At 38.6% G+C, this 27,294-nt stretch overlaps 1 protein-coding gene across 1 annotated transcript; it reads right to left on the bottom strand.

Annotated features, from left to right (window-relative positions):
* Window positions 1-27,052, bottom strand: LOC142143450 (cytochrome P450 2K1-like). Its single transcript, XM_075201300.1, has 9 exons — window positions 26,864-27,052; window positions 24,476-24,638; window positions 23,683-23,832; window positions 20,057-20,217; window positions 18,828-19,004; window positions 13,774-13,915; window positions 9,389-9,573; window positions 7,162-7,303; window positions 1-846 (listed from the first exon to the last, which is right to left on the bottom strand). The coding sequence occupies exons 1-9, from the start codon at window positions 27,044-27,046 to the stop codon at window positions 668-670; spliced, it is 1,482 nt and encodes a 493-aa protein (XP_075057401.1). The 5' UTR covers window positions 27,047-27,052; the 3' UTR covers window positions 1-667.
* Between the last annotated feature and the right edge of the window lie 242 nt (window positions 27,053-27,294).

The following is a 27,294-nucleotide window of genomic DNA, read 5'->3' on the forward strand; positions in this document are numbered from 1 at the left end:
ATCAAAGTTAATTTAATTCCAAAGCTTTAATTGAAAGAGTTTCAATTCAGTGCTGGGTAATTGAATTGTTACACCTGTAGCACTGTTTTACGGTATATCTAGCATTCCACAAGTTAGCATCATAAATTTAAACAGCAGGACATATAATAAAAGTCATTTCAGTGTACTGACAGTGTTGCTCTGAATATATCTCTGTACCACAGCTTGTCATACTCCAAAAACAATTTAAAAGGGAAACAGTGAGACACCTTGTGGTGTAAAAGCATACTGTACAAATTATTTATTTAAAAGAAAGGATAGAATATGCAATGATCAATATGCAATAGAAGGATCAAATAATGTTAATCACCATCAGCAGAGCTGGTATTAGTGTTCGCTAATGTAGAGAACTACAATCCCTTATACTTTTGTTTATATGTAACAAGCCTTCATTCTCTTTTTTATGTGATAAAAAAATTATCTTGCTCTTTAAATTTATATAAACAATCTTTAATATATATTTTATTGCACAATAATTATATATGTGCAGAAAAAAATACATAAAAAGTAATTTAGTGTACAAAGTAGATAATAAAAAATATTTGACTCATTTTGTTTATGCAATACAAAACAATTATGACATATCTTATCATCATCATCTTATAATATAACTTGGCTGACAACATGTCTAGCTGCGAGGTATAGCACAGATTTCATGAGGTAATGGTGCATTAGTAAACCCTAATGCAGGGGAGAGTTCCAGTTTAGCTCCAGGTGGAGCCTGGAATGTGAAGTTCTGTAGCAGGGTCGTGAAGAACAAAAACAGCTCCATTTTGGCTAGGGTCTCTCCAGCGCAACTTCTTTTACCTAGTTAAAACGTAAAAAAAAGCATTGAAACCAGCATATATGAATAGAAAGTGGCATCCAATACATTTTTTTTTTCCAATAATAATTTTTATTAGAGTTTACAGTATACAAAGTATACAAAAAATAAAAACACATACATTAAAATGAGGGAAGGAGGGAGGAAGGAAAGGAGAGGGTAAAGCGGGATATAGGGAGGGAATGGGTTGGGAGCACACTCCATCTAATACATTTTTAATAAATGATTAATTAAAAATGTAGAACATGTTATAAAATAAAACACTTGATTTATGTTTTACCAGTTTGGGGTCAAACTAATCAAGGCTTGGCACCTTTGAGCTTCCTACTTTTTTCTTTTGGATAGAGGATGATGAGCATATGAGATGCACAATTAATGACAATGCCTATCTACATTAATGCCAACTGATTTGAGGTTTATTGGCGTGGGTGGTGAACGACAAAATATTATTTTTCATTGTCATAACTGTGCCATTTGGCTCCTTACCACATGAAATAACATCAGTGTGGACACAGTTTACATGCTGAAAGTGGAAGTCTACAATGATGAAAAAGCTCTGCTCAATTTTTTTTTTATATGTGCACTATATAAAGTAAAATAGTCTCCTCTTCCATTCATTGCTGTTAGTTTTCATCGATCTTGTTCGGTGACTTAAAATCTAGAATGTTTTTTATTATATTTTATAAGAGAAGGAAGCCCTATACATCAGGCATTACAGTGTGTCACTGCAATAGGGTACCTGGGATCCATCTCGGGACCCTTGAGACTAGCTGTAGCAGAGGTGAAGTAGAAACTAGGAGGCCGGATGAAGACCTTGCTCATGGAGACAACGTGATCTCTATTCATTACTACCAGATGACAGGAGGAGGAATACTGCATTGAATTTAGTAGTGAAATAACCAACTGGAAACTGGATCTGTTGGACTGGAACCTGGACACAGGAAAAGAAAGATGAAACCCATGGCCAGAGACTCACTACCCCCAAATTCCAGAAATTTAGAGAATTCTTGTATCAAGACTGAAACTGGAAAGGCTCATAACTCAGATAGAGGAATACCAGGAGTGGCTACCTCCTGGACTGAATAAGCCTGGACCTGGAATCGGAAACTCAGGACCTGCTGAACCTACAACCTGGTCAAGTCTGGAACTTGAAACCCGTACCCAGAGACAACGGTGTCATGGGCACTAGGAGTCTTTACCCAGGGATCACCAGATGATGGACTTACCAGAGCAGTATAGGTGGTAAAATGGTACTCTGGTAGCGGGGTGATCACGGAACAGGAGACAGCAGATGGTAGAGAATGCTCGTGGAAAGTCTATGACTAGCAGCACTGGTAATATGTAATAATAGTACACGAGGAACTGAATGGACAAGGGAACGTGAGGGTAGTCAGTGGTCTGCGGATAGTAAGTTGTACCACTGCTATAGTGAGGAGAAATGTCCAGAAGTAACGAGGAGGTGATGAGAGTCAGCGGTCTGCGTTAGCAAGTTGTACCGCTGTCTAGGTGAAGGAATGGAATCCGGGTGGAGGTATCCGGGAAGTCAGTGGTCTGCGTTAGCAAGTTGTACTACTGCTATGTGAAAGGATACGGCAACAGGAGACTCAGGAAACAGGGAACAGTGGTCTGCCTCTAGCAAGTTGTACCACTGAATATATATGTGAGGAGGAGCACGGGGAGAGAAATGCAATGCAGAGTATACATGGGCACACTGAACTTGATCCCACGTTGATATGCACAATATAGTAATGACTGAACAGCACTGCACAATAATACCAAGTCACAAGAACTATCCAGGCAAAAGGTAACACAGTCAAATGATGGCAATAGTCTCAGCGGATAGTAAGCTCCAGAGGAGAACAACTCAGTCCAGCAAGATATGCAATACACCAGCACAGTCAATGAGAAGTATGCATACCGTGGTTCAGGAGAGCAGGCTGTCAGACAGAAGTGCAGAGATACCTGGACGGCGGGAGGCCGGCAGGATACGAAGTCCCAGGAGGGTAGAAGCGGTAATCTAGTAGGTGCAGCGCACAGGTAGGTGAACCAGCCGGGATAGAACAAATACTCAGAAAGCAGTAGTATATAGAACTGGACACCTGGAGAACACTGAAGAGTAGAGATGATCTAGACAAGATGAAAGCAGCGGGGCGTTGATCCAATGCAGACAGGCGAGTTAACACAAGCGGAGACACTGTAGAAGCACGGAGAGCGGATCAGCTGGCTGCAGACACGAGAAGTGGAGGGTAGCGATGAGCAGGGAACTGCAGATACACGGAGGCAGCGGATAGGAATCAGCTGGAGAAGTCACGATGAAACACGGGAGAGTTGAGGTGAGGAGGATACTGCAGATACACGGAGGCAGCGGATAGGAATCAGCTGGTGCAGTCACGATGAAACATGGGAGACTTGAAGTGAGCAGAATACTGTAGATACACGGAGGCAGCGGATAGGAATCAGCTGGTGCAGTCACTATGAAACACGGAAGAGTTGAAGTGAGCAGGATACTGTAGATACACGGAGGCAGCGGATAGGAATCAGCTGGTGCAGTCACGATGAAACACGGGAGAGTTGAAGTGAGCAGGATACTGTAGATACACGGAGGCAGCGGATAGGAATCAGCTGGTGCAGTCACGATGAAACACAGGAGAGTTGAAGTGGACTGCAAACTGAAGTAGCACAGAGGCAGCGGATAGGAATCAGCTGGTGCAGTCACGATGAAACACAGGGAAGATGAAGTGGTCTGGAAACCACAAACGAACAACAGGAATCAGCATGAGCTGAACACACGAGGAAACACGGGAACACCTTCATAGGCTCATGGGGAATGAGACTCCAAGATCAGGCAACGAGGTATTGACCTCAGGTGCTTTAAATAGGGAGTGTTGCCTGATCAGCCAATTAACTAAAAGGAACATGAACTGAAGGTTTGAAAGGGCTGCACATGCGCAGACCCTCAGGATGGTGGACGGCCACGGTTCCTAAACACACGAGAAGTAGCACTCACAGTCTGGTGAGTGACAAATGGTTCCAGATGATGGAAGACTCAGAACAGTAACGTACTACCCCGAATGACCAGTAGGTGAGTCAGAGGAATAGGTAGAAGTAAGCTGGATCCTCACGAGGAGTAAATAGCCGGACTTAGAACAGTAGCAGAATATAACCTTGAAGTAATAGGAGGAAATTAAGTCCACACAATAAGTTAATGGCTGGACTTTGTTCAGCAACAGATGGTAACACTGAAGTAGTAGAAGGAAGCTGAATCCACACAAAGAGTTAATGGCTGGAATCTGTACAGCATTAAACAAATGACAACAGTGGTAAGCTGAAACCAGGAACTATGAAATTTGTTGAGAGTAGAAGGTGACTTTTATAGTCATTACAGGGTGTTAATTGGTGGATGAAGTCAGGTTCTCAGAATAGGCAGCATGTAGCAAAATGTGTCACACAAGATGGCAGCGGCCATTACAGCAGACAGATGTCAGCTTTGTCCCAGGATGTAGAATGCTGCATTCTCACAGAAGGAAGATACATGATGATATGATACCGCCAAGTGGCATAAACAGGCCTAAGACACAGTAGTTTAATTACAAACATCTATCACTGTGATTTGGTCACAGCAACATTAAACATACTTGCCTACTCTCCCGGAATTCCCGAAAGAGTATTCAAATAAATGGTGATGATGATGATGAAGTGAGGTAATTCTACAGCTAATACATGGCAACGAGCACTGCCCCTCCCCTTCCCCCCCGGGATGCGTGCTTTTATCAGACACACACCAATCCAGGGTGCCAGACAATGCACTATAAAGAGCCATTGAAATTCCCAGCAAGAAGCCAGTTCATCAATGAGCTTCGAGTCAGCCCCAATTCCCACAAAATTATACTCTAGTTAGGTACCTTTCATGTAAAGTGCAGATTACAAACACAACAAAACACATGTGGGAGAATGTGGCCTCTAAAAGGCTGACTAATAGACTCAAAGACATTGCATGGATGGCTATCCAGAGATGTCTGCTTCTCAGGACATTCATGCACTCCCGGAACCTGTGACGATATGTCCACTGCCCCTTTTGCATCACCAGAAGGGAAACAGCACAGCATATTTTTAGGACTGCCCCACTGCACAGGCACTGTTGGATGCCTTGGTACATGAACATAAGGACAGTGTCACCAGAACTTGCCTTTCATACCATTCGGTATTTTATGGATTATTTCCTGGGACCCACATCATTGGGGCAATCCAGGAGGTCTGGAGCCTTATGAACTGCTTTAAGGACGCTCTTTGGCTTGCCAGGAATCACCTCATCATCATCATCCTCATCATCATCATTTATTTATATAGCGCCACTAATTCTGCAGCGCTGTACAGAGAACTCATTCACATCAGTCCCTGCCCCATTGAAGCTTACAGTCTAAATTCCCTAATATAGACAGACACACACAGACAGAGAATGAGACAGACAGAGAGGGAAAAGATGACCACTCATGACTGTCGCAGGCTGATCCACAGCCTGCTAAGAGACTATAACACCATTGACAGTCCTAAGGAAGAGGAAGATGATTCATTTTCTGTCTCCCTCTTCTCTTTTCCCCCCTAGGTGTCTGTTTATTCAATATAACACTGTTGAACTTGCCTGCAAATTCAGAAGACAAGCCTGCTTGCCTTCCTCTTAATCAATCACTCTTAGCAATTGAGCACTCGTCTTTGGGTGTATATTAGACCCTACACTTAGTAGTGCAAATTCAGAAAAAAAGAGTGCAATGACTGGTATATTAGGATTTCAGCAGTCAGAAATTCAGCTCTTTTAAATGGGTGTATATGAGACCCCAAACACTTTGTAGTGTAAATTCAGAAAAATTACCATCCTCCTATTTCTACTCTATCACTTTGCCTGCTCTATACTGTGACCTAACCCTTCTCTGTCCCTCTCCCAAATGGCACTAGATTGCTGTGGTGGCGGGTATTTATTGATTCCCTAACTCACGAGATACGAGATCCGACAACGTCACAATGACGTTTTGCCTCGTTTTGGAATCCGAATAGGCGCGAGAGTACCAAGCCCAAAGTTCGGGTGGGTTTGGTTTAAAGGAAACCGAGCCCACCCATCTCTACAACAAACTAGCAATTATTAATTAATTTGGATATGATTAGGCTGCTATGGTATTGTTTAGACCAGGGTTTCTTAATCCCAGTCCTCAGGGCTCCCGAACAGTGCAGGTTTTCCGTATCTCCTTGCTGGAGCACAGGTGTATTAATTACTGACTGACACATTGTAACAGATCCACAGGTGGTCCTAATTATGTCACATGTGATCTGGAAAACCTGCACTATTGGGGAGCCCTGAGGACTGGGTTTGGGAAACCCTGGTTTAGACCCATCAATAATAAAACAGTTTATAAAGGTACAATTACTCATGTAACTATAGCCCTCAGCAGTCACTGTGACTGACATGGGCCCCGACAGTGCATAGGGCCCTGAGTCAAAGGAAAGAATGTACCTTAAAGTTAAATTAATACAATGAATTTATCCATTTATATGATTTGGAAAATGAGGATAAAATGACTGCATATGAATTCAGACTTGTGTGCTAGATTTCTACTAATTCAATGAATACTCTGCCCTATTGGATACTGACTGGGGATGGAGTAGACATCATGGTGGGTATGACTGTATGATGGTGCATAGAGAAGCAAAATCACAATGTTGTCATAGGGCCCAACATTCAAGTAATGTCCCTGTGTACATTCTCACATTTCATTCATCCTCAAGGAAGCAGTGATATATAAATAATATACATTGTCCACCATCAATACTTATACTGAAAGTAAAAAGATCATTAGTAAAAGTATAAGATATCGTATTAGTATAAGTATAAAATATAGTATTAGTATAAGTATCATCATCATCATTTATTTATATAGCGTCACTAATTCCGCAGCGCTGTACAGAGAACTCACTCACATCAGTCCCTGCCCAATTGGACCTTACAGTCTAAATTCCCTAACAAACACAGAAGACTAGGGTCAATTTGTTAGCAGCCAATTAACCTACCACTATGTTTTTGGAGTGTGGGAGGAAACCAGAGCACCCATAGGAAACCCACACAAACACCGGAAGAGCATACAAACTTCTCACAGATAAGGCCATGGTTGGGAATTGAACTCATGACCCCAGTGCTGTAAGGCTGAAATGCTAACCACTACACCAAGATCATTCTACTTTCATGCTTTAGATACAAATTACATATTGTTCTTGTTCTAGCATCGGTAAAATATGTTCAGAATGAAAGTTACCTAATGAGAAAGGTATGAATGCTTCATTCTTCTTGAAATGTCCTTCTGAGTCGAGAAAATGTTCTGGCCAAAACTGTTCTGGTTTCTCAAAGTAGGCTTTATCTCTCAGTACAGAGGACAGTACTGGAAAAACGGTGGTGCCCTAGGGAGAAATATAACAGTTTGGGTAAAGACGAATCCTTAAATAGGCATCACTGCTCCCTTAAAAAGCAAACATTCTCCGCACAGGTTTATCATGAAAATGACAAAGACACAGAAAACTACTTGAAATTGATTTCATATTAAAATTGCTGAGTGAAGCATCTTAAGTGAAGCTACTATATTTATAAACTGCTATAAAGTATATTTTTATAAGACATATTACACAATAATATAAGTAAACAAATCTATGAAAAACATCTTCATAATCAATAAGTTGTGATTTCAGAACACACAGATTATAAACATCTTCTTTATGGTACAAAAATTATTTCTTATTTCGTCACCTTATGTGTTAACTTACGTCACCTTTAGTGTTCTTCTTAGATTGTACATTCATTTGAGCAGAGACATCTTTACCATCTGGTTCATGTCATTGTTTGTAATTTGTTTATATTGTGATTCCCTCACTGTTCTATGTAATATTTCATCACTTTGTAAGTAAAGGATGATAATAATAATAACAATAATAATAATAATAATAATAATAATAATAATAATGTTAACCCTTTCACTACACAGCTGCGGGAAGCCTTCTATATCCTGGTGTGTCTTAACTAGCGGATGTGCATTCACAACCAGGGATTTGGCAGAAAATACATGGAAGACTATAAACAACTTGCCAAAAATGCAGTAATCCTAAAATAACATGCTCTACTACAACATGTAGGGGGATAGCACTAAAAAAAGAATCAGATGAGGGCAAAAGGTGATTCCTGCCTTTAACAAAATACAACTAAAATGGTTAGTACATATTTCTCACAGATCTTCCTCCTGCAACTTCCGCTTATTAATTTTTTTATCTAATTTAATTTACGAATTTTCTATTTCTTATAGTTTAAAAATAAGCATCCTCATTTAGAGTTAGTAGCAAAGCAAAAAAAAAAGGTGTACCTGGCTAAACCATGTTACCTGCAAGGGATGTAAAGCATTTTTTTTCTATGCGCGGATAACAGGGTCTGCATTCACGTGGAGAGCACAAATACTGGGCAGCTTTATTTTTACACTGCAATTAAATTTTATGCTGGGACACCCCTCTCTCCCTCCCAACTGTAAATCTGTCTTCAAATTTGTATTCCCTCCCCCCCCCCACCCCTGCAATACAACATTGCCACTGGGCAAAATTGTCCATTCTAGTTGGATTAACTCCTAACTCTAAGAAGTGAGATCCACAGTATTATTAGTTTAATCAATACAGAGGATATACTACATACAAACAGTAAATAATGAAGTCATGAACATCAATATTTGCATAGGCATATAATCATCTTAATAATCATTAGCTTATTATAAGGAATAATATACCTCTCAGGTTGTATAGATATGAGAAGTCATCTCGGACATTATGTCCTTGTGCCTCTATGTGCATCTAGACCCTTTCTTGACTTCTAGTATACTCATATAATACATCATTATCACACAACTATCACACAACTTGTTACTTCCGCTCATAGCATCTCATATAGTATTTGACAAAAGTTTCTGTAATAATTTGGGTAGCATGTTTAATACTTGAGAAATGCTGCAAATACAGAATCTTACCGTACCTACAGAACACAGGTTTTAAGGCAACTTTCTACCTGAACTAATGTCTTACATTATGTTCCTATCCATTCCAACTTACATGCACTAATTTTTGTATACATTAAACATAATGTAAGCACACAGCTAAGGCATATCTGCTATGGTTACCCTCATAGATGCTGGTCATCTATACCCATCACTGCTCAAGCCTGCTTGTCGTCAGCAGCCTGTTTGTGTTCTGCATGAATGCTGTGTATATTAACTAAAGGGCCAAGAAGTATCCTGCCCCTGTAGTCAATGCACACCACAGTCATACAGATCATATACAGAGAAAGTTACACAAATATGGGTATGTCATATTGTAAGCAATTTTTATGACTGCCTTATTACCGCTATCTGCTGAAGAAATGTGGGAGCCATCACTCCCAAGGATGGGCAAGGAGACCCTTCAACATAATGATCTAGGGTCCTAAAAGTCAGTGCACAGCAGGAAGAAACAAATCACCTTTGGAATAAAATATCCTCTGAATGTGACATCTTGAGTAGGGGCATGTGGGAGATTACCAGGTATAATATCACCAAACCGCTGAATTTCATGAATGACGGCGTCAGTGTACGGCATATCTTTCCTGTGCTCTGTTTGTGGTTGAGCTGATCCAATCACTCTTTCAATTTCATTTTGCACTTTTTCTGTTAGGTGAGAAGACAATATCTTTTGAGTTATAATACATACTGATAATAACACCATAGTATTATCATTCAGAAATAGATAAGTCAGATACATCAAAGTACATGAAAATGACTAGGACAATGTTTCTATAGACATGAAGGGTCTGATTTCAAGTCCGAACTGAACTTCCATGCAACAAAAAAAATCATGAAACTTTAGTGTAATTCTGCCTGTGTTCAAATTCAAGCAGATCTCGAGATGATTTTAAGTACGCTCTGTCTAAACAGTATTGCCATATGTTAGCAGGCACGTACATATGTACAATATATAGTCAGATCAGAACAGCACGCAAAAAAAAAGATATTTTAGAAAATAAATGAGCAACTCATTATATTATAATACTTAATAAAATTATGCGTTTTCAAAAATTCTCTTTTTTACATTACATACATAAAGCAGGATGTTCTTAACACGTACTGTATAATGCAATGCTTATTTTATAGTCTCTCTTACTTGCATACACATATTCTTTGTTATTTAGTGGCACACAAACATGTAGTTTTTAATACAAAGGTTATGCCTTGTCAGTTATCACTATCAGTCAGCACTTACATTTGCTGGTGGGTCATTCCACGTCAGTTCAACCAGGGCTGTCCACCACCCATCTCAGATTTCTATGAAAAATTTTTAGTTAAGAGAGGAGGTCAAAACAACTATTTCTGCCAAATATCTTGACTGTCTGACAATTAGTTGATTAAATATTGATTTTTCAATTTATTAAATAATTTACTAATCGCGGCTTCTTTATCCAGTTTATTTGAAGTATTACGGGTGTTAATTAAGGAATCGACACAAAATTTGGACTCCTAAGGTAACTCTTCCTTCCGAATCCAAAAATCCAAACCAAATTACTTTATCTGCCTCATGTTTTGCGTTACGGCAAAAACGCACGTTTTTCGAATATCATTAAAAACGCTAGATTCAATTGACATTAGGGATCCCATTTTTTGGGGGGTGTTTAAAAAAGGTATAAATTACTACCACAAAAAAAATTAGTCGGGTACTCTGTTTCATAGTGAAGAAAAAAATAATGAATTTGATGCTTGATTACTGCTGTACAGCATACATAATTTACACATTGTTAAAAACCATACCAAAAAAAGGGAACTAAACTGAGGCAATGGGATAAAACTCCCATACAAGGAAATGAAACAAACATAAACTGATGGGAAGGTGATTCCCTTTAGAGAGACCAAAACTGAAACTTTCCAGAGAAAGAGAGAGGGAGACACAGAAAGCTGCTCATTTGGTAGTCTTTCAAATATGGACTGCCATATTACTATCTACTCAAAAACCATTGGATTACATAGCTGGGACCACTTTACTGATGAAAAAAAAGAACTTTTGATTCTGAGAACTGAAGTTTCAAATGCAGTAACCAATGATCCTGAAACCTCAGTCTGCTAACATCATGAAAAGCTTCTGCTGCTAAGATATGAAGAGTTTCAGAAAACATGCAGTAATCCTTTCTTGCCTCACAAAAAAGGAGCCAGAAAAGCTTAAAAGTTATGTCACTGAAGTGTACCAAAGAACATGGTGACTGTCAGCTTGTTGTATATTTTAGGCAAGATGATTATGACACTTCAAACTGTGTGAGCCTGTGCGTTATTAGCGATACTCATGACCATGTAGCTATAACTGTGCATGCCTTCATTACGGTAGCTATGAAACACTTAGCGATATTATTGTCAAAATTGTAGTATGTGAATTTAGTGATGGTGCTAGTGCACAATATAAGAACTGCAAAAACGTTTTTAATTTATGCTTCAATAAAGATGACTTCAACATTCAAGCAAAATGAAATTTGTTGCCACATCTCATGGTAAGAGTCCATGTGATGGCATTGGAGGGACAGTTAAACGTCTAGCCACAGGCACCAGTCTGCAAGCAGTGGAAACCCATCACATCTTGATGCCTTTGGACCTGGGCAAATGAAAATGTACATGGCATAAAACTTTTTTACGTGTCACAAAACGAAATACAAGACTGCGAAACCAAGCTGCATAGCCGTCTCGAAACAGCAAACACTGTGGCAGGAACACGTTCTCATCACAGATTTCGGCCTATTAGTAATAGTGAGCTACACATATATCGATTGTAATCAGACGACATAAAGTCAGGAGGAACCAAAGTTAGTGTCATTATGACCACAGTCACAAAAAATGTGGCCAAAAGTGATCTGCAACTTGGAACATACATAGCAGCAGTGTATTATAACATCTGGCACATTGGGTATATCATTCCATATAATGAGGAGGAACAAGGGGCCTGATTCATTAAGGATCTTAACTTGAGAAACTTCTTATTTCAGTCTCCTGGACAAAACCATGTTACAATGCAAGGGGGCAAATTAGTATTCTGTTTTGCACATAAGTTAAATACTGACTGTTTTTTCATGTAGCACACAAATGTCAACTTTAAATTTCAGTGAACAAATAAGCTATCAAGTATTTGTGTGCTACATGACAAAAACAGTCAGTATTTAACTTATGTGCAAAACAGAATACTAATTTGCACCCCTTCATTGTAACATGGTTTTGTCCAGGAGACTGAAATAAGAAGTTTCTCAAATTAAGATCTTTAATGAATCAGGCCCAAGATGTGCTGATACAAGTAATGAAACCAATCAACAAATGTGCTGTCCTGTCCTTCAAGAGATAAGTGTTTTGTTCCTTTTATTCACGTCCTCTGTGTAACGGAAGTGCCTACGATCCATGGAAGTACTGGAAGGCAGTATACACTTTCTGCTGACACTTTAAGGAAAATTACAGACGGTTACAAATTCCAAACAAGGGAAACATAATGAGATTGTTGACTCAACTTCAGTTAAGGGCTTAAGTTATGTTAAAGGTTTTAAATTTCATGATTTCTTGTGTTAATTATGTATGCGGTTCAACAGTAATCGAACATCAGCATCAACTTCATTATTTTTTTCTCCACTATGAAACAGAGGACCCTGCTGATTTTTTTTGTGGTAGTAATATATACCTTTTTAAAACACCCCCAAAAAAATGGGATCCCTAATGTCAAATGTAATGTGGTCTCAGCTATATAATCCAATGGTTTTTGAGTAAATAGTAATATGGCAGTCTGTATGTAAAAGACTACCAAATTAGCAGCTGCCATGATTGACTCTTTCTGTGTCTCCCTCTCTCTTTCTCTGGAAAGTTTCAGTTTTGATCTCTCTAAAGGGAATCCCCTTCCCATCAGTTTCTGTTTGTTTCATTTCCTTGTATGGGAGTTTTATCCCATTGCCTCAGTTTAGTTTACTTTTTTGGTATGGTTGTTAACAATGTGTAAATTATGTATGCTGTACAGCAGTAATCGAGCATCAACTTCATTATTTTTTTTCTCCACTATGAAACAGAGTACCCGGCTGATTTTTTTTTGTGGTAGTAATTTATACCTTTTTTGAACACCCCCCAAAAAATGGGATCCCTAATGTCAATTGAATCTAGCGTTTTTAATGATATTCAAAAAACATGCGTTTTTGCCGTAACGCAAAACATGAGGCAGATAAAGTAATTTGGTTTGGATTTTTGGATTCGTGAGGAAGAGTTACCTTAGGGTCCAAATTTTGTGTTGATTCCTTATAAAACACCCGTAATACTTCAAATAAACTGGATAAAGAAGCTGCGATTAGTAAATTATTTAATAAATTGAAAAATCAATATATAATCACCTAATTGTCAGACAGTCGAGATATTTGGCAGAAATAGTTGTTTTGACATCCTCTCTTAACTAAAAAAATTTCAAAAAAATCTGAGACAGGTGGTGGACAAATCATATTTTTTTGGGTGATCTGATGTGGAATGACCCAGGGGCAAATAATACGGCAAACAAGGATACTTATGAGAAAGCCAGGCCTGGAAGTGTGCGCCTCTGTATCTGAACGCCCTTGGCACGCCCTCACTGTACATGGCCAACGTTTATCTGCCTCTTCTCACCCCTCCTCTGCCCTTTAAGTAATAGGTAGACGTAAATGTCATATGTGTGTGGACTTGAATTTCATGCAATTATGATCATTGACGTGACTTCTGAATTGAAGCATGCGTAGAGCAAATTCAGACAAGGTAATGCTTATGTCTAAACAAGAATCAGGCCCAAATTGTCTAATCTTTGACAAGACATTCTTATCATGTTTCATATAAATGTCTTACTTTGGATTTCAGGGTATTTCATCATTAGCAGAAGACCCCATCGCAGAGTAGTTGTGGTCGTTTCCATTCCAGCAGCAAACAGATTGCTGACTAGTACGGTTAGATTGTCGTTGTGGTAATACAAAGTAGATTCTGGCTTTCCCTGAGTAATATAAACAGGAAAATCTTTGTGACCAGTACAATATTTTAGAGCTAGATCAGACTAGAAAAAAGCACAACATATGTGATTAATCATTGTGTAACAGGCATTGTACAAGTTAGATTATCGGTCAAAGTGAGAAAATCTCTTTCTGACACACTTCTCTGCTGCAAGATCAAACAGTTCAAGAGATTGTAACATGAAAAAGGATTATATTTTTAATTGGGACAAGCACAGGAAATTGTTTATGTTAGACATAGTTTTACTCTATCCTTCTCTGCAAACTATAAGCAAACTCAAGTGTTTGACAAATCTCTCTGCATGCTCTCAATCATACTTTTGGTCCTTTCCGGATTTGGCTACCATACGCCTTCACCAATGATGTCACACATATATTGCCAATCGGCTATGTTGCCAAACTATAGTGACAGGATTATCACCTAAAATTAATAAAACAAAAAAGCTCTGGGAGGAGATATAGAGATTATGGAAAAGTCAAATCATGACAACTGTACCGAATGGTAAGATCTGCATGCAAATGTACTACAGCTAAATGTGAAAAAATGTAAAAATAAGCAATTGGGTTTCAAAAACTCAAAGGCTCGATATGACATGTGAGGCCATAAGCCAAACGCACTTAGGGCTAGATTTACTAAGCTGCGGGTTTGAAAAAGTGGGGATGTTGCCTATAGCAACCAATCAGATTCTAGCTTTCATTTATTTAGTACTTTCTACAAAATGAAAGGTAGAATCAGATTGGTTGCTATAGGCAACATCCCCACTTTTTCAAACCCACAGCTTAGTAAATCTAGCCCTTAAACTCATTTGATTGTGCCAGAGTGATTCACTTACCTAGTAGGAGTTATGCTTCACTGCATACTCCAGACAATTGTAATCCAGGGGGAGGGCTTGTGACTGCTGTGATGATTATGTAGTATATCTAATGAATGATTGTTATTTTCTGTTGAATTCATGTATGACAATGTATATTGTATGTAATCTTGTAATATAATTTCAACATGTGCTTTGCTAGATGACATGAGTTTGAACTTATGCAAGTGTCAATTATCTGTTGAAATAGCAAGACCTGGGAGAGATAGGGTCCTGGAGGAGTTTGAAGCCCCAAAGTTGTAAACCATCTAGCTAGCCAAGCAGAACGAGCAAAGGTTGAAAGTCAGGTCTTGTGAACATTCCAATTTCAGGACATCCCTAGCTCCCTTCGAAAAGCCCTGTGACATTTGGGAGATCAAACTGTCCTTTGACAGCTAAACTCCTAAGGTGGGGGTTGAGGGCTATGTGGAAAAGGGTTTAAAATCTTCTGCTTTAGAAATCAGATTGTGCATTTTCATGCTGGGGTCTATTAAGACTGAAATGTGTGATGTTTCTCAATTGTGTTCCCTCACACATCAGGCCTTAACTTGTAAGTATTAACTCTGATTTTATTTCCTAATTTATTTTCTGAAACTCATTTGTGTAACATATTGTATGTCTTGTTATTAATTTTTGTAAATAAGCCTTGGAAACATTTTTCAGATTAAAAAAACTTTATCTAGTGAATTCTCAGTGATTCTTTGCGAACTTATGGCAAAACTTTTGGCAAAAAATTAGGAGTGGTTTATGTTGCAAAAAAGAGGTTGTAGGATAGGTTAGGCTATTGACGCATTTATTGCAAATAAATTAAATGGTTAAATACACGGGACATAAGTGTATGTGATGTATGCCTGGTGTAAATCAGGTGAATATACTACTGTTGCCGACCAGCATGTATCTTAAGATACTTGCCACTTTGTACATGGTTGCAATTGCAGCATTTATTATTCCAACCTGAGCCTGCGATTTAGGGTCCAATTATAGCCAGATCTAACCCTTATTAACAACCGAGGAAGTAACTAGAAATTTATGGGACCACATAAAATTTTTTGAAAAGACCTCTAAGGTTTCTCCCTTTCTTTCCTTCTCCTCACCTAATTCACAGGTTTTACAGATTTGAAATTGGAAATGTCACAATTTTTAATATACACCAACAGTACTGTACAATTCCTTGTATTTTGTATATCAGATGCAGTCCTCTGCATCCATTTTTATTTCTTTGAGTTTTAAAGGCCAAATTAAACATTTTGAAGTGCCTCAAGTTTTGCATTGTCTGCACTGCATATGATGTGCTTAGATGCATCTGACCAACAGTAGAGTGTCCCTGGAAATTATTTTAAAATGTTGGCAAATATGCAAATTCTAGATAACCCTGTATGGACCAGTCACTACAATATTTTCTATGGTAGAACACAAGTGATTGCAGTGAGAAACAGGTGTAGTAATGTTGTCAGAAGATGACACAGTTTAAGTAGGGTGAGGTTTTCAGGTGAACTAGGCCAAAAACAACCAGGATATATATAGAATCTCAAAAATAATAGTTTGAGATGCTTAAACTATTTGACTATTACAACGCACCACAGTTCATGAGTTTGAACTTACACTGAAACCAATTCCGGAAATATCTAATCTCATTTTTAAATAAACTATAAAATGTATGTGTTCAATCATGTTTAAGCTCATTTAAGCTTGAATAGCAAAATTGCATAGGATTACAAAATAGTTTATTATGGGGTTGGGTATGCCTGAGTGATTAGAAGTATTCCGACAACTGGAATTCCTACCTGGACCCAGCAGGCTAAGTGTTCAAGCAGTTAGCCTGCGGGTTCCAGACATTGCCGCTTTAAAATACCATTGAAGTAAGTCGCGCCCACGTCACACTGCAGTGCCGGAGAGGTCTCCAATCGGAATCACCGCCTGTCAGCCTGCACTGCCATCGGACATCTCCCTCGTCGTCTTTCAGGTAAGTCTGCTTCTATTTCAATTGCCATCCGGTATTTTATGTAGGAATCCCAGTTGTCGGAATAGTGGTAGTCGGTAATCCGATTACCACAGTTATTATGAACAGCCAACATTGCTGTGTTCAAGTTCATCTTTGAATTCACTGTTGGCAAGGAAAGTGATTAAAAATACTATACAAGGTTAAAAATGGATGAACTGTCTACCTACTTGAAATTTAGCTTAAATTTTTTAATTTTGAGAATATATTTCATTTCTTCGAACGTTAGAACCAGTTTGGAAACCACTTTGAAACAATTACAAACATCTATAAAGGCATCTCTGAATAGGTGTTTTTTTAAGGAATGCTTAAACATTTGAAGGGAAGAGTGTTTGTAAATAGAACAGGGTATTGCTTTTGTTGAGTCTGGTCACAGCACAGGAAAGACCTGGGGCGTGAATGGGGTGTAATAACAAGAGAGGATGACAGGCATAGGTCAACGGCAGAGTAGCCTTGACAAATTATTGGACATGGGTAAAGAAACCTAAAGTGGTGTAGAGTATTGTGGAGGACTTTGCCAGTGAGAGCAAGGATTTTACATTTTGTCTTGGAGGAAATGGGTAACCAATGACAGTGACTAGTAAAGCCTTGCACTTTTAGTAAAATTGTTAATGAGGAATATCAGTCTGGCAGCTGCAGTCAAGTTGCAATTAAATAAGCTTAAAATATTGCAGTAAGATTAGATGTTGAGAGGATGTACAAGTACCTTTTAATATATTGAATGTCAACATTATATTTTCTAAAGTAAGAGAACACATTGGGGCTCATTTAGAGTTGCACGTGCGTATTATTTTGTGTAGATGCACATTTTTCATCTACTTCCACCTGGATAGGCAAAACGAGTCCAGGAAATAACATGCAAGCATTCTCTGACTACAGTAAGGATATGTACACACAATTGTGGCACAATTAGACCTGGATGAATTAGCAAATAAGCCTTTTAGGAGGTGTATGTCTTGCGGATGTTGGAGACCTGTGCAAAGATATGCAATGATGATGATGACGTTCAACAGCACTAACCACCCACTTCTGATTAGCTGATTTTGACCCAACTTCTCTCTCCAACTACCACCCTATTTCTCTCATCTCCTGTGCATCCAAACTATTTCAGTGACTTGTGTTCAATCTCATTTTCTCTACTCCCACTCCTTTCTCTACTCTCTGCAATCTGGCTTCTACCATCAACATTCCACTGAGACTGCCCTCACAAAAGGGATCAATGATCAACTTACAGCAAAATCTAAGTGTCATTCCTCCATACTCATCCACCTGGACCTCTCTACTACTTTGAACACTGTTGACCACCCTCTGCTCCCCTGCACATCCTTCACTTCATTAGCTTTCATGACACAGGTTCACTTACTTCTTAATGAGCTGCTCCTTCAGTGTTTCCACTTCCGACACATCCTTCCCTCCACTCCCACTATCTGTTGGGGTCCCATAAGACTTTATTCTTGGTTCTCTGCTTTCTCTTGTGGAACTATTTCACTCATTCAGCCTCCAGTACCACTTCTACAGAGAAGACACCCAAATCCACTTCTCCTCCCCTGACCTCTCCTCTTCTGTACTAACTTTTGTAATCAACTGTCTCTCTGCCATCTCGATATGAATGTCCCAATGCTGCCTAAAGAGCTTATCATCTTCCCTGATCCCAGAATCACCACCTCCCTCAAATCTCCCCCACTGTCTGTACCACTAACACCACAATGTCCCCAGTTTCACAAGCTTGTTACCTTGGTGTCACAGATGACTTCATCCTCTGCTTTGTTCCTCACATTCAGTGTTCCTGGTCCAACACTAATCCCACCACACATCAGAATTAATTTCCCAGCTCTACTCATAGTTAAATAAAATATAAAATAATAAATTATTGTTATTAATTACTATCTCTACAGCGAATACAACAACAAACCCAACTCCAAGCAGGTACTAAGAAACTAAAGCAATAAATCATTTGATTACATCACTTTTATTGAATTATATCCTAACATGTGTACATGTGTCTTTTAAGGATACAGCACCCTTGCACCTCAATTCAATACATACCTCTTGTTGCTTGGCAAGGAATGAATCAATAAGATTTCTCTGATCATTTATGTCCAATTCTTTCTTCTGTTTTGTAAATGTCTCTCTTACAAAATCTTGAATCTCGTCGTTGTTTTTGAAGACTTCTCTGTGACTTCCAGGCAGCCAGCCTATCAACGAGGGATAACTATTGTACAACTTAAAATGAAAATAAAAAATGATCATTTTAAGCATAGAATAGAAATACGAAAAGGTGATATGGGTTAAAATGTAAACATTAAACTATACTTAGAAAAAGGAAATGATATACAAATGCAGAGTTCTGTATTTAAATATTATATATATATATATATATATATATATATATATATATATATATATATATATATGTATATATTTATATACATACATATTATATATATATATATATATATATATATATATATATATATATATATATATAATTTAAATATTTAAACTGTATGCAGTGATTGCTACCATAGTCTAAAAAATCATATATGTTGGGAACTAAACCAAAAGTGCGAATTTTTATTGTACCCTTTGTTTAATATATGTATGTTTATCCTGACCATTAATTTACCCAGTTATCTTCAAACATAGTATCAATATTATTATTATTAGTAGTAGTAGTAGCAGTACTATTACTGTACTAACAACATGCTCATCATTTCTAACCGCACCCCATTCATGTCTAAAACAATCAGGCTTCATCTGTATGCACCATTGGCTGTGTACAAACGGGGATAAACAGAAAACGTGCAGTCAGTGGTGACTGATTACTGGGTCTGAGAAAAAGCAATATACTACACTACTAAAATCCATTATTGCCTGCTTATTTCTACAAAGTCTTTAATAATATTGCTCCATTGATAATAAGATGACATTTATTTTCCTGCTGCCTTATGTTGAATAACCAAACATTCAAATTATTTGTAGCCTATTTACTTGTGAGCTAAAATGTTAGCTGACATCTATAAGATACATTTGAAAAACATAGATGCCTGAGCTCTCACCCCTCCCTTCCCTGCTCATTACAATGAAACTCGTCACAGATCTTCTGTTTCTCACTTAGTTGCAACAATGTTGCTGCAGTCTGAAAACACTTAACTTTAGAGTAGCAGAAATGCTGATATATTCAAAGGTTGTATATTATTCATAGGAGAAATATGAAGGTAAGAAAAATACATTGGACATCTTTAAAATCCATCGGACAGAGTGAGAATACTTACCCTGACCATAGGGCTTTGCAGGATCTTGACACTTTCATTAGTTAATCTCATGAGCCTCAGTATGGTTGGATCATCATATTCATATCTACGACCGAGTAGTATGGACACTATTATATTGGCTACAGCAGTGTTAATGATGGGCATATTATCAAAGGGTTTTCCTGAAAATTGATTTTTACATTGAAAATGAGCAATATTACAAGTGAAAAAATGTAAAAATGTACATATAAGAATATAATGTATCATTATGATAGATGAGTGGTGTGAATACTTGTAAAAAAAGCTGTGAAAGATATCCTTATCAACTTCTGACATCACCAGCCAGTCATCAAGAATAATAACACTACAATGTACATGACATTCATGTGAGTCAGTTAAAAATTTAAATGCTTCCCATTTTTTCATACAACTTCTATTTCATTCCACCATTAAATTCAGTCAGACATCACACTGATCCCAATATACACAGATCTTCCACTACAACTAAGTCTGTTATAGCTCAGCACAACTACTCGTTTAGTTGTGCAGGGGCAAACACAGGATTTGTAAAGGGGGGTTTCCACACCACGCCGCCAGTGGGCGTGACCAGCATGCATGGTGGCGTGGTTATAATTTTAGACAGTGCTTGGCTGCTCTCCAACTCTTCCTATCCCCATAATATACAGGGGCAATGCTGTGTGCACTACTGTTAGGTGAACGCAGCCCTCCTTTTTCAAGCAGAGCTGTGTGAAGCGAGAACAGGGTCCAGCCACCTCAATTATACGGTGTCCCAGGCTTGGATGGGGTTTCCAGGCACTAGGAAATCCCCTCTCGGTTTGCCTATGTTGTGCTCAGTAGTTTAATTAGCAATAGCACCGTTAAAGCAAACATGTCATTGAATGGCCAGTGGCCAGTTAATCAACTTAGCACTTTTCTCTTTAGTGGCTGAACATGAATACTCAGTCTGTATTCTGCTCCTTCAGGGACAGGACACCCAACTTTCCATAAAATGGTCCTTTGTCTCTGATCTCCTGCCTCCTGTAGGACACACGCAAGCCTCTCTCTGGACCATCTACTGGTCTCCTCACCAAGCTGTTTCCTTAGCTACTCACTGAGCCATCTCCTCAGCCCCTTGCTGAGTCATACCATAAATTTGATTGCCCCTACCAGAACTGGAATAGTTGTCTGGCAGCTGCTATTTTATACCTGTTCTTGCAACTTTCACTACCTGTCCGGTATGAAAAGCAGGTAAGTGAGATACGCTACCCGGAAAGCCAAGCAATGAATGAACAAAAAATAAAACAAAATTATTTCAACATGGTTTGACAAAGAGCAGCTTTGCACCTTTAGCTGGATTTGTTCCCCCCCTAACTCTAAATAAGACTCCATGTGATTATTGGATTTTTAACCATGTTTGACTTCTATCTATAAGGTAGACATGGCAGAGCTTGAGAGATTCAGAGGTGGACAATCTTTTTATTTAAGAGAATAGAGGGGTAACTGTGACAGGATGGACCGCCTATGCCACCCTGGCTGTTGTTGCTGGGAACCGGTTGGGCTTCCTTTTCCACTGTTCCCTTTCGTTATCCGTAGGAGGGGCTTACACGAGCTTCCACCACTGGACTCCTTATCGGCATCCAGTACCGGGTTTCTTCTGGGTCACTGAAGCTGCTAGCGTATCTCGTTGCTGGTGTACCTGGGCTGGTACTCCTGATCTCTTACTGTGGATCAGGGTTGCTGTGGACAGATCCCCCACTGGCCTATCACACCGAAAAAGGGCTGCTGGGTAGCAGGCAGAGCAGTGGTACTGGAAAGCTTGGGTCCAAACCTCACAACAGCCGGCGATCGGATTAGATTTAGGGTCTAATCTGTAGATCACAGGAATACAGCAATATTGAAGATGTTTTCAAGCAGGTCTTGAAGCATAGTGATGTTTATTTGCTCACACTGGCTTGAGGTACCAGTGTGATCAGGTCAAATGTTAAAATCAGAAGAACACTCACATGCTCACACAGCTCATCATTTATACAGTTCATAAATAGTCTATTTTCAGAATCAGGATGTACCCTGCTTCCCAAAACATAGATTTACATGCATTTCAAGGCTAACAAAATTTACACTTATCTATGAAATTCACTCTGGGCAAAAGGCCACACAGTAACAACCCTCTGCTGGGCCTTTGACCAGAGCAGGTATGACTCTTCATCACAAAACTTCATTAGCACTCCCTGCTATCAGACTCCCTTGCACATATGCCTAAGTGGAGGTTTCCACTAGCAACCTTACAAATCCTAAACAATGACACTTCCATACTAAATACATCCCAATATACACAACACCTCCACCCACAAAGGCCTATTGTATCAGATATATGCATCAGAAATAAGTGATATCCTTTAGTAAGGTGAAAACAGGAAAAAACTGTTTCTACCATGGTCTCAGAAATAACGATTTCCTATCTCAGAATATATACAATATAAAAAATAAGTGCCTATGCAATTATATAAATATGCGCCCTGCGCTATTTCCCTTCAATAAATTGATACCATAAGTTATTTATGAGTGATCCAGTCACACTCCTCCCCCCCCCCTTGCCCATGTGGTAACCAGGGTGTCATGTCCACACGATTTGGCTCCTGGTCCGCCATCTTCTAGGGTTACCACAGTAACAACTCCCTGCTGGGCCTTTGGCTAGAGCAGGCATGACACTTCATCACAAAACTTTGTTAGCACTCCCTGCTATCAGACTCCGTTGCATATATGCCTAATTGGAGGTCTAAATAATGACACTTCCATACTAAATACATCCCAATACTCACAAGACCTCCATCCAAAAAAGCCTAGTGTATCAGATATATGCATCAGAAATAAAGCATATCCTTTAGTAAGGTGAAAAAAGGAAAAAACAGTTTCTACCCCGGTCTCAGAAATAACGATTTCCTATCTCAGAATATATACAATACAAAAAATAAGTGCCAATGCAATTATTTAAATATGCGCCCTGCGCTATTTCCATTCAATAAATTGATACCATAAGTTATTATGAGTGAACCAGTCACAGTAACATTATAAACAAAAACTGGATAAGATTGAAAAAAAATGTTTAAGAGATGTCCTAATTAGGATGTAGAAAATATATAAAGATCTATCTTGTTAGCTTTTAATACCCAGAACAGTGCAGGAGACAAGGAGGCAGCTAGCATGACTAGTGGAAAGAGAGTTCCTTCAACACTTACACTAGCCACTTCTAAATTTCCACTTTAATCACTCTATATATACAGGGGCGTCGAGAGAGGGGAAGCGTGTACTGATTACCATGGCCCGGGTATGTCACGGGGCCTGGGCCTGCACTGCAGACTACCAAAGTGTTTCCTGGGAAGGGGGGTGGGCTGCGGTGGGGGTGTCGATGAGGCAGTCTATGTGGTCGATGCATATGCTGTCAAGTCGCATACTACTAAATGCGGCAGTGTCATTCATTCATAGAATATTGTACTGCATCATGTAGTAATGAGGGTACAGCTTGTAGTACAATAATCTATAAATGAATGATGCCTCCGCAGTGAGTACTATGCGGTGTGACAGGCATGTAGTGCATATACAAGAATAAATGTGCAATTGTGAAAATGAGGGCGAGAGCAGACACTCACCTTTATAGGATCTAAACGACTGCATTAAACATTCACATTCATCATTGATCTTGTTTTCTATACTTCTCTTCCCCATCCCATAATCTCGTAGTGTTGAAAGAGCAAATCGTCTCATCACTTTCCAGTTCTCACCATGAGCAAAGATAACACCTTAATAGAATGAATACACATCTCTTTGTTACATTTATTTCTACTGCATTTACAATGGACAATATTTATGCTTAGATATAAATGTCACCGAAATGACAGCTGTCCCTAACAACTAAATGTCACAGTCTCCCCACTAACCCACCACCAGATCCTAGTCTCCATAGACTAGATCATCACAATCCATTCACCTGAATACTTTGCAACTATTATTGAACACATGTTTGTTAACTCCATCCTGAGACAAATGTGTCATAGAACTATATAGCCCTGTTTTGTGTAGGTTTAGAGTATCCTGGAGTGACATCTGACAGATTAGGATTTGTCTTTAATTAAATTGCCATTTTAAAGCAAATGGCAGCAAACTGGAACTTAGTAAATATTCCCCTTGGACTCAACAGATTTACTTTTAGTTCTAAATTTTAAAACAGTTTCAGAGTATCAGTACCTATGATCACATATAATATAAGTAGTTTTGTGTCAGTGGCATTTGTATGTTGCCACTTTTGAAATGCATGTGAGCAGGGACTGGGATTTTTTATTCAATAAGTACGACTTATTTTACTTTGATGTACTTGCAATGTGTTTAATATATGCATTCAACTCTTTTTATGATTTCTAATGACTTTTCACTCAAAATAGTTACCATGTCCTCTTGCTGTTTTATCAAACAATGGTGAATTGGGTCGTTCAGAAAATTCCTCAGCATGATTGATTAGAGCATCTTTCACAGTGTCATAACCACACAGGATGACCATCTTTGTTAGCCCTATCTGGACGCTGAATACTGAGCCGTACTTCTTGGACAACTATAAAAACAGTCAAAAAAAGAATCAGCAGAGCATTAAAAGAACAATTATTAAATATTGTTAGCTTAATATTTTGGCTCCCATTTCCCACAATCACCCCACCCATGATATACCCTCACCCATTTCCCCCTCTCTCACAAATGACTGGCCCAATCCAGTGTGGAATGTCTCATCTAGAATGTGAGGCTTAAGCTATTCTTGTCAAGTATACACTAAATCTGTACATGCCAGTTGGACACTTCCTAAATAAGCAAATGGGTGTGGGAACTGATGACACAAAACTCTGTGAGCCTTGACAGTGTAGATAGGCTGAGTGCAGCAAAATGAAATTCACAAATATCTCTTTCTAAAAATAGCTTAATACTATATTCATGATTTAATATACACCGGTGTGTGAAGAAATCTTTTTCGTAGTGGAATGTTATTTATTTATTTTAGGTCAATATGAATAATAATAATAATTTAGAGAATTGGTACTTTGTGAATGCTATTGTTAAAAGTAGCACATGGCACATCTATATAATAATGTTGCGTGGATACATTTTAATGAGTAAAATAAAGGCTGTTAATTTTCGCTGGAAATAAAAAAACATGTAAAAAACATATTTTGGCTCTACGATAAAACATGATTTAAAATATGTTTATAGATGTAATATCATACCAATTCGTTTGTGAATCCCACTCAATATTTACTAACTATTCTCAATGATGAAAATCTACACTGAATCTATTGCACCCAATCAGTTATTTACTTTGAATGTCTTATACTAGACAAAAAATAAACAAGTTGCTGATTGGTTGCTGTGGTTCAGTACGGACTTGCAGTAGAACAGAGCAATGTCAGTAAATAATCCTCTGTCTAGTTTTTTCTGGAAGGAATGTTTAACTCTTTGCAATTGTGAAATTGGGAATTCAAAAATTGCATTTTGCTTTCAATATTATGATACTTCTCATTTAAACAAATTTATGCAAGTAACAATCCCACATTTTATGTGCAATTCTAATATTTTTATCCTCAATTCTATTTATCAAACTATTGCTGTGGAAAATAGAATGTAAACCTAAGATTATTTTTATATAGTCCTTCCTCTCTTAGACTAGCAGAAGCATCAACAGCTCTACCCAAACTCTGTGGCTTCATTTTCTGATGGTTATGGGGAGGCGTGGGCTGGGAGAGGGAAGCCCGGGGGGCACACAGGGTTGATGACGCGGCCGCATCCCCTGTCATGTGATGCGGCCGCCCGTGCGCTGACGCGTCCGCATATTATGTCATCAGATGCGGCCGCTGGTGAAAATGGGGCATATTGCATCCAGGGGGGCGGCCTAATAGCGGCCTGACTGAGCGGCCCGGGGGGGCGCTGCCACCCTGCCCCCCGGGCCAGCCCGCCCCTGGTTATGGGAGAATAATGCAGTGAGTGCTCATTTTCATAATACTACAGCTGGCATATTACTACTGCGCATGTTATTGACATGTCACTAGCATTCTTGGGACTAATACTCTGATTAGCTTATTACTCATAGTAATGCTGGATGAGGGTTCAGGTGGGGTGATGTTTCATACTTGCAAAAAAGAAAAAAAAAAGAAAATTAAAAGCTACTGTATGTTCACACCATTCACTATCACCTACTAAATTGCTATAGGGTATTGGCTACAATGTGTAACCAAATGTATCTAACACCTACCTTAGTTTGGAAAACCTCCTCTGTTTACTTGTAAATGGCATTTTCAAAACTTATCAAAAAATACACTTTGGGTCTACTTAAGTTAAATTTACAAAGGGCTCTACTAACATTGCATTTAGTGGCACAATTTGCAGTAAACCACAGGAATAAATGAGCAATTAGCTTATATTTGTCTTGTTCAACTTAAATAATGAAAGTAAATGTCTGATTGGTTTATTTTAGCACATATTTTGCCCCTGGATAAAATGTAAATAAATGAGCCTTATATTGGCCAAACATGGGACACCCTTTAAATTTAAAGGGTTTTAATGTCAGTATTTTGGTGGGGGTCTTTCAGCTCTATTTGAAAGCCTATTTTCACAGATCTAGCTAGTTCTGTGTAGATTTAAGCAGCAACATGAGCGATTTGCCAGGATCCTTCCAGTTAGAATGAATGGTAGGGGGCGCTCCTCAAAGTACTACTATTGACAAGAGGATTGTGTAACGTTCTTAAATAAGGCCCTTTAATGATTTAGTGGTCTTAATTACAAGTACTGTATTACCTCTATAAATGTATTATGGGGTCTTGCCACGTCAATGATGTTCATATTTCCAATGATCGGTAATGGCGTTGGTCCAGGGGGGAAATTCTTGTTGTTGCCTTGTTTCCCATTGTTAAAAACCTTGGCCAAAAATAGGATGACAACAACAGACAGAAGAATTGTGACCGGGTCAATGGCAATCATGTCTTTTTTTTATAGTCTAGAGAGGGAAGACAAAACATATACAAAACAAATTAGTTATAATCAAAATACAGAACAAACCATGGTCAATAAAGATTCCATTCCAGTCCTGCTATGGTTCTGGCCATCAGAAAGAAACAGATGTAGAAGATGAAGATGTAGAAGATGTGCATTATAGGTAAAGGTCCATTATTAATATATTTTCTATTGTATCGACCTCTCAAAGTCAATAACTCAGAATCGTTCTTTTT

This window comes from Mixophyes fleayi, chromosome 3 (assembly GCF_038048845.1).
Source record: "Mixophyes fleayi isolate aMixFle1 chromosome 3, aMixFle1.hap1, whole genome shotgun sequence".
Taxonomy (NCBI): domain Eukaryota; kingdom Metazoa; phylum Chordata; class Amphibia; order Anura; family Limnodynastidae; genus Mixophyes; species Mixophyes fleayi.

What these genes read in the sequence shown, in the direction of transcription:
- LOC142143450 (XM_075201300.1), bottom strand. Translation starts at nt 27,046, where the DNA reads ATGATTGCCATTGACCCGGTCACAATTCTTCTGTCTGTTGTTGTCATC. An exon ending in GTCGTTTAGATCCTATAAAG is followed by an intron (nt 20,218 to 23,682) that starts GTGAGTGTCTGC and finishes ATCAATTTTCAG; the next exon opens with GAAAACCCTTTGATAATATG. An exon ending in ATTCATACCTTTCTCATTAG is followed by an intron (nt 847 to 7,161) that starts GTAACTTTCATT and finishes CGTTTTAACTAG; the next exon opens with GTAAAAGAAGTTGCGCTGGA.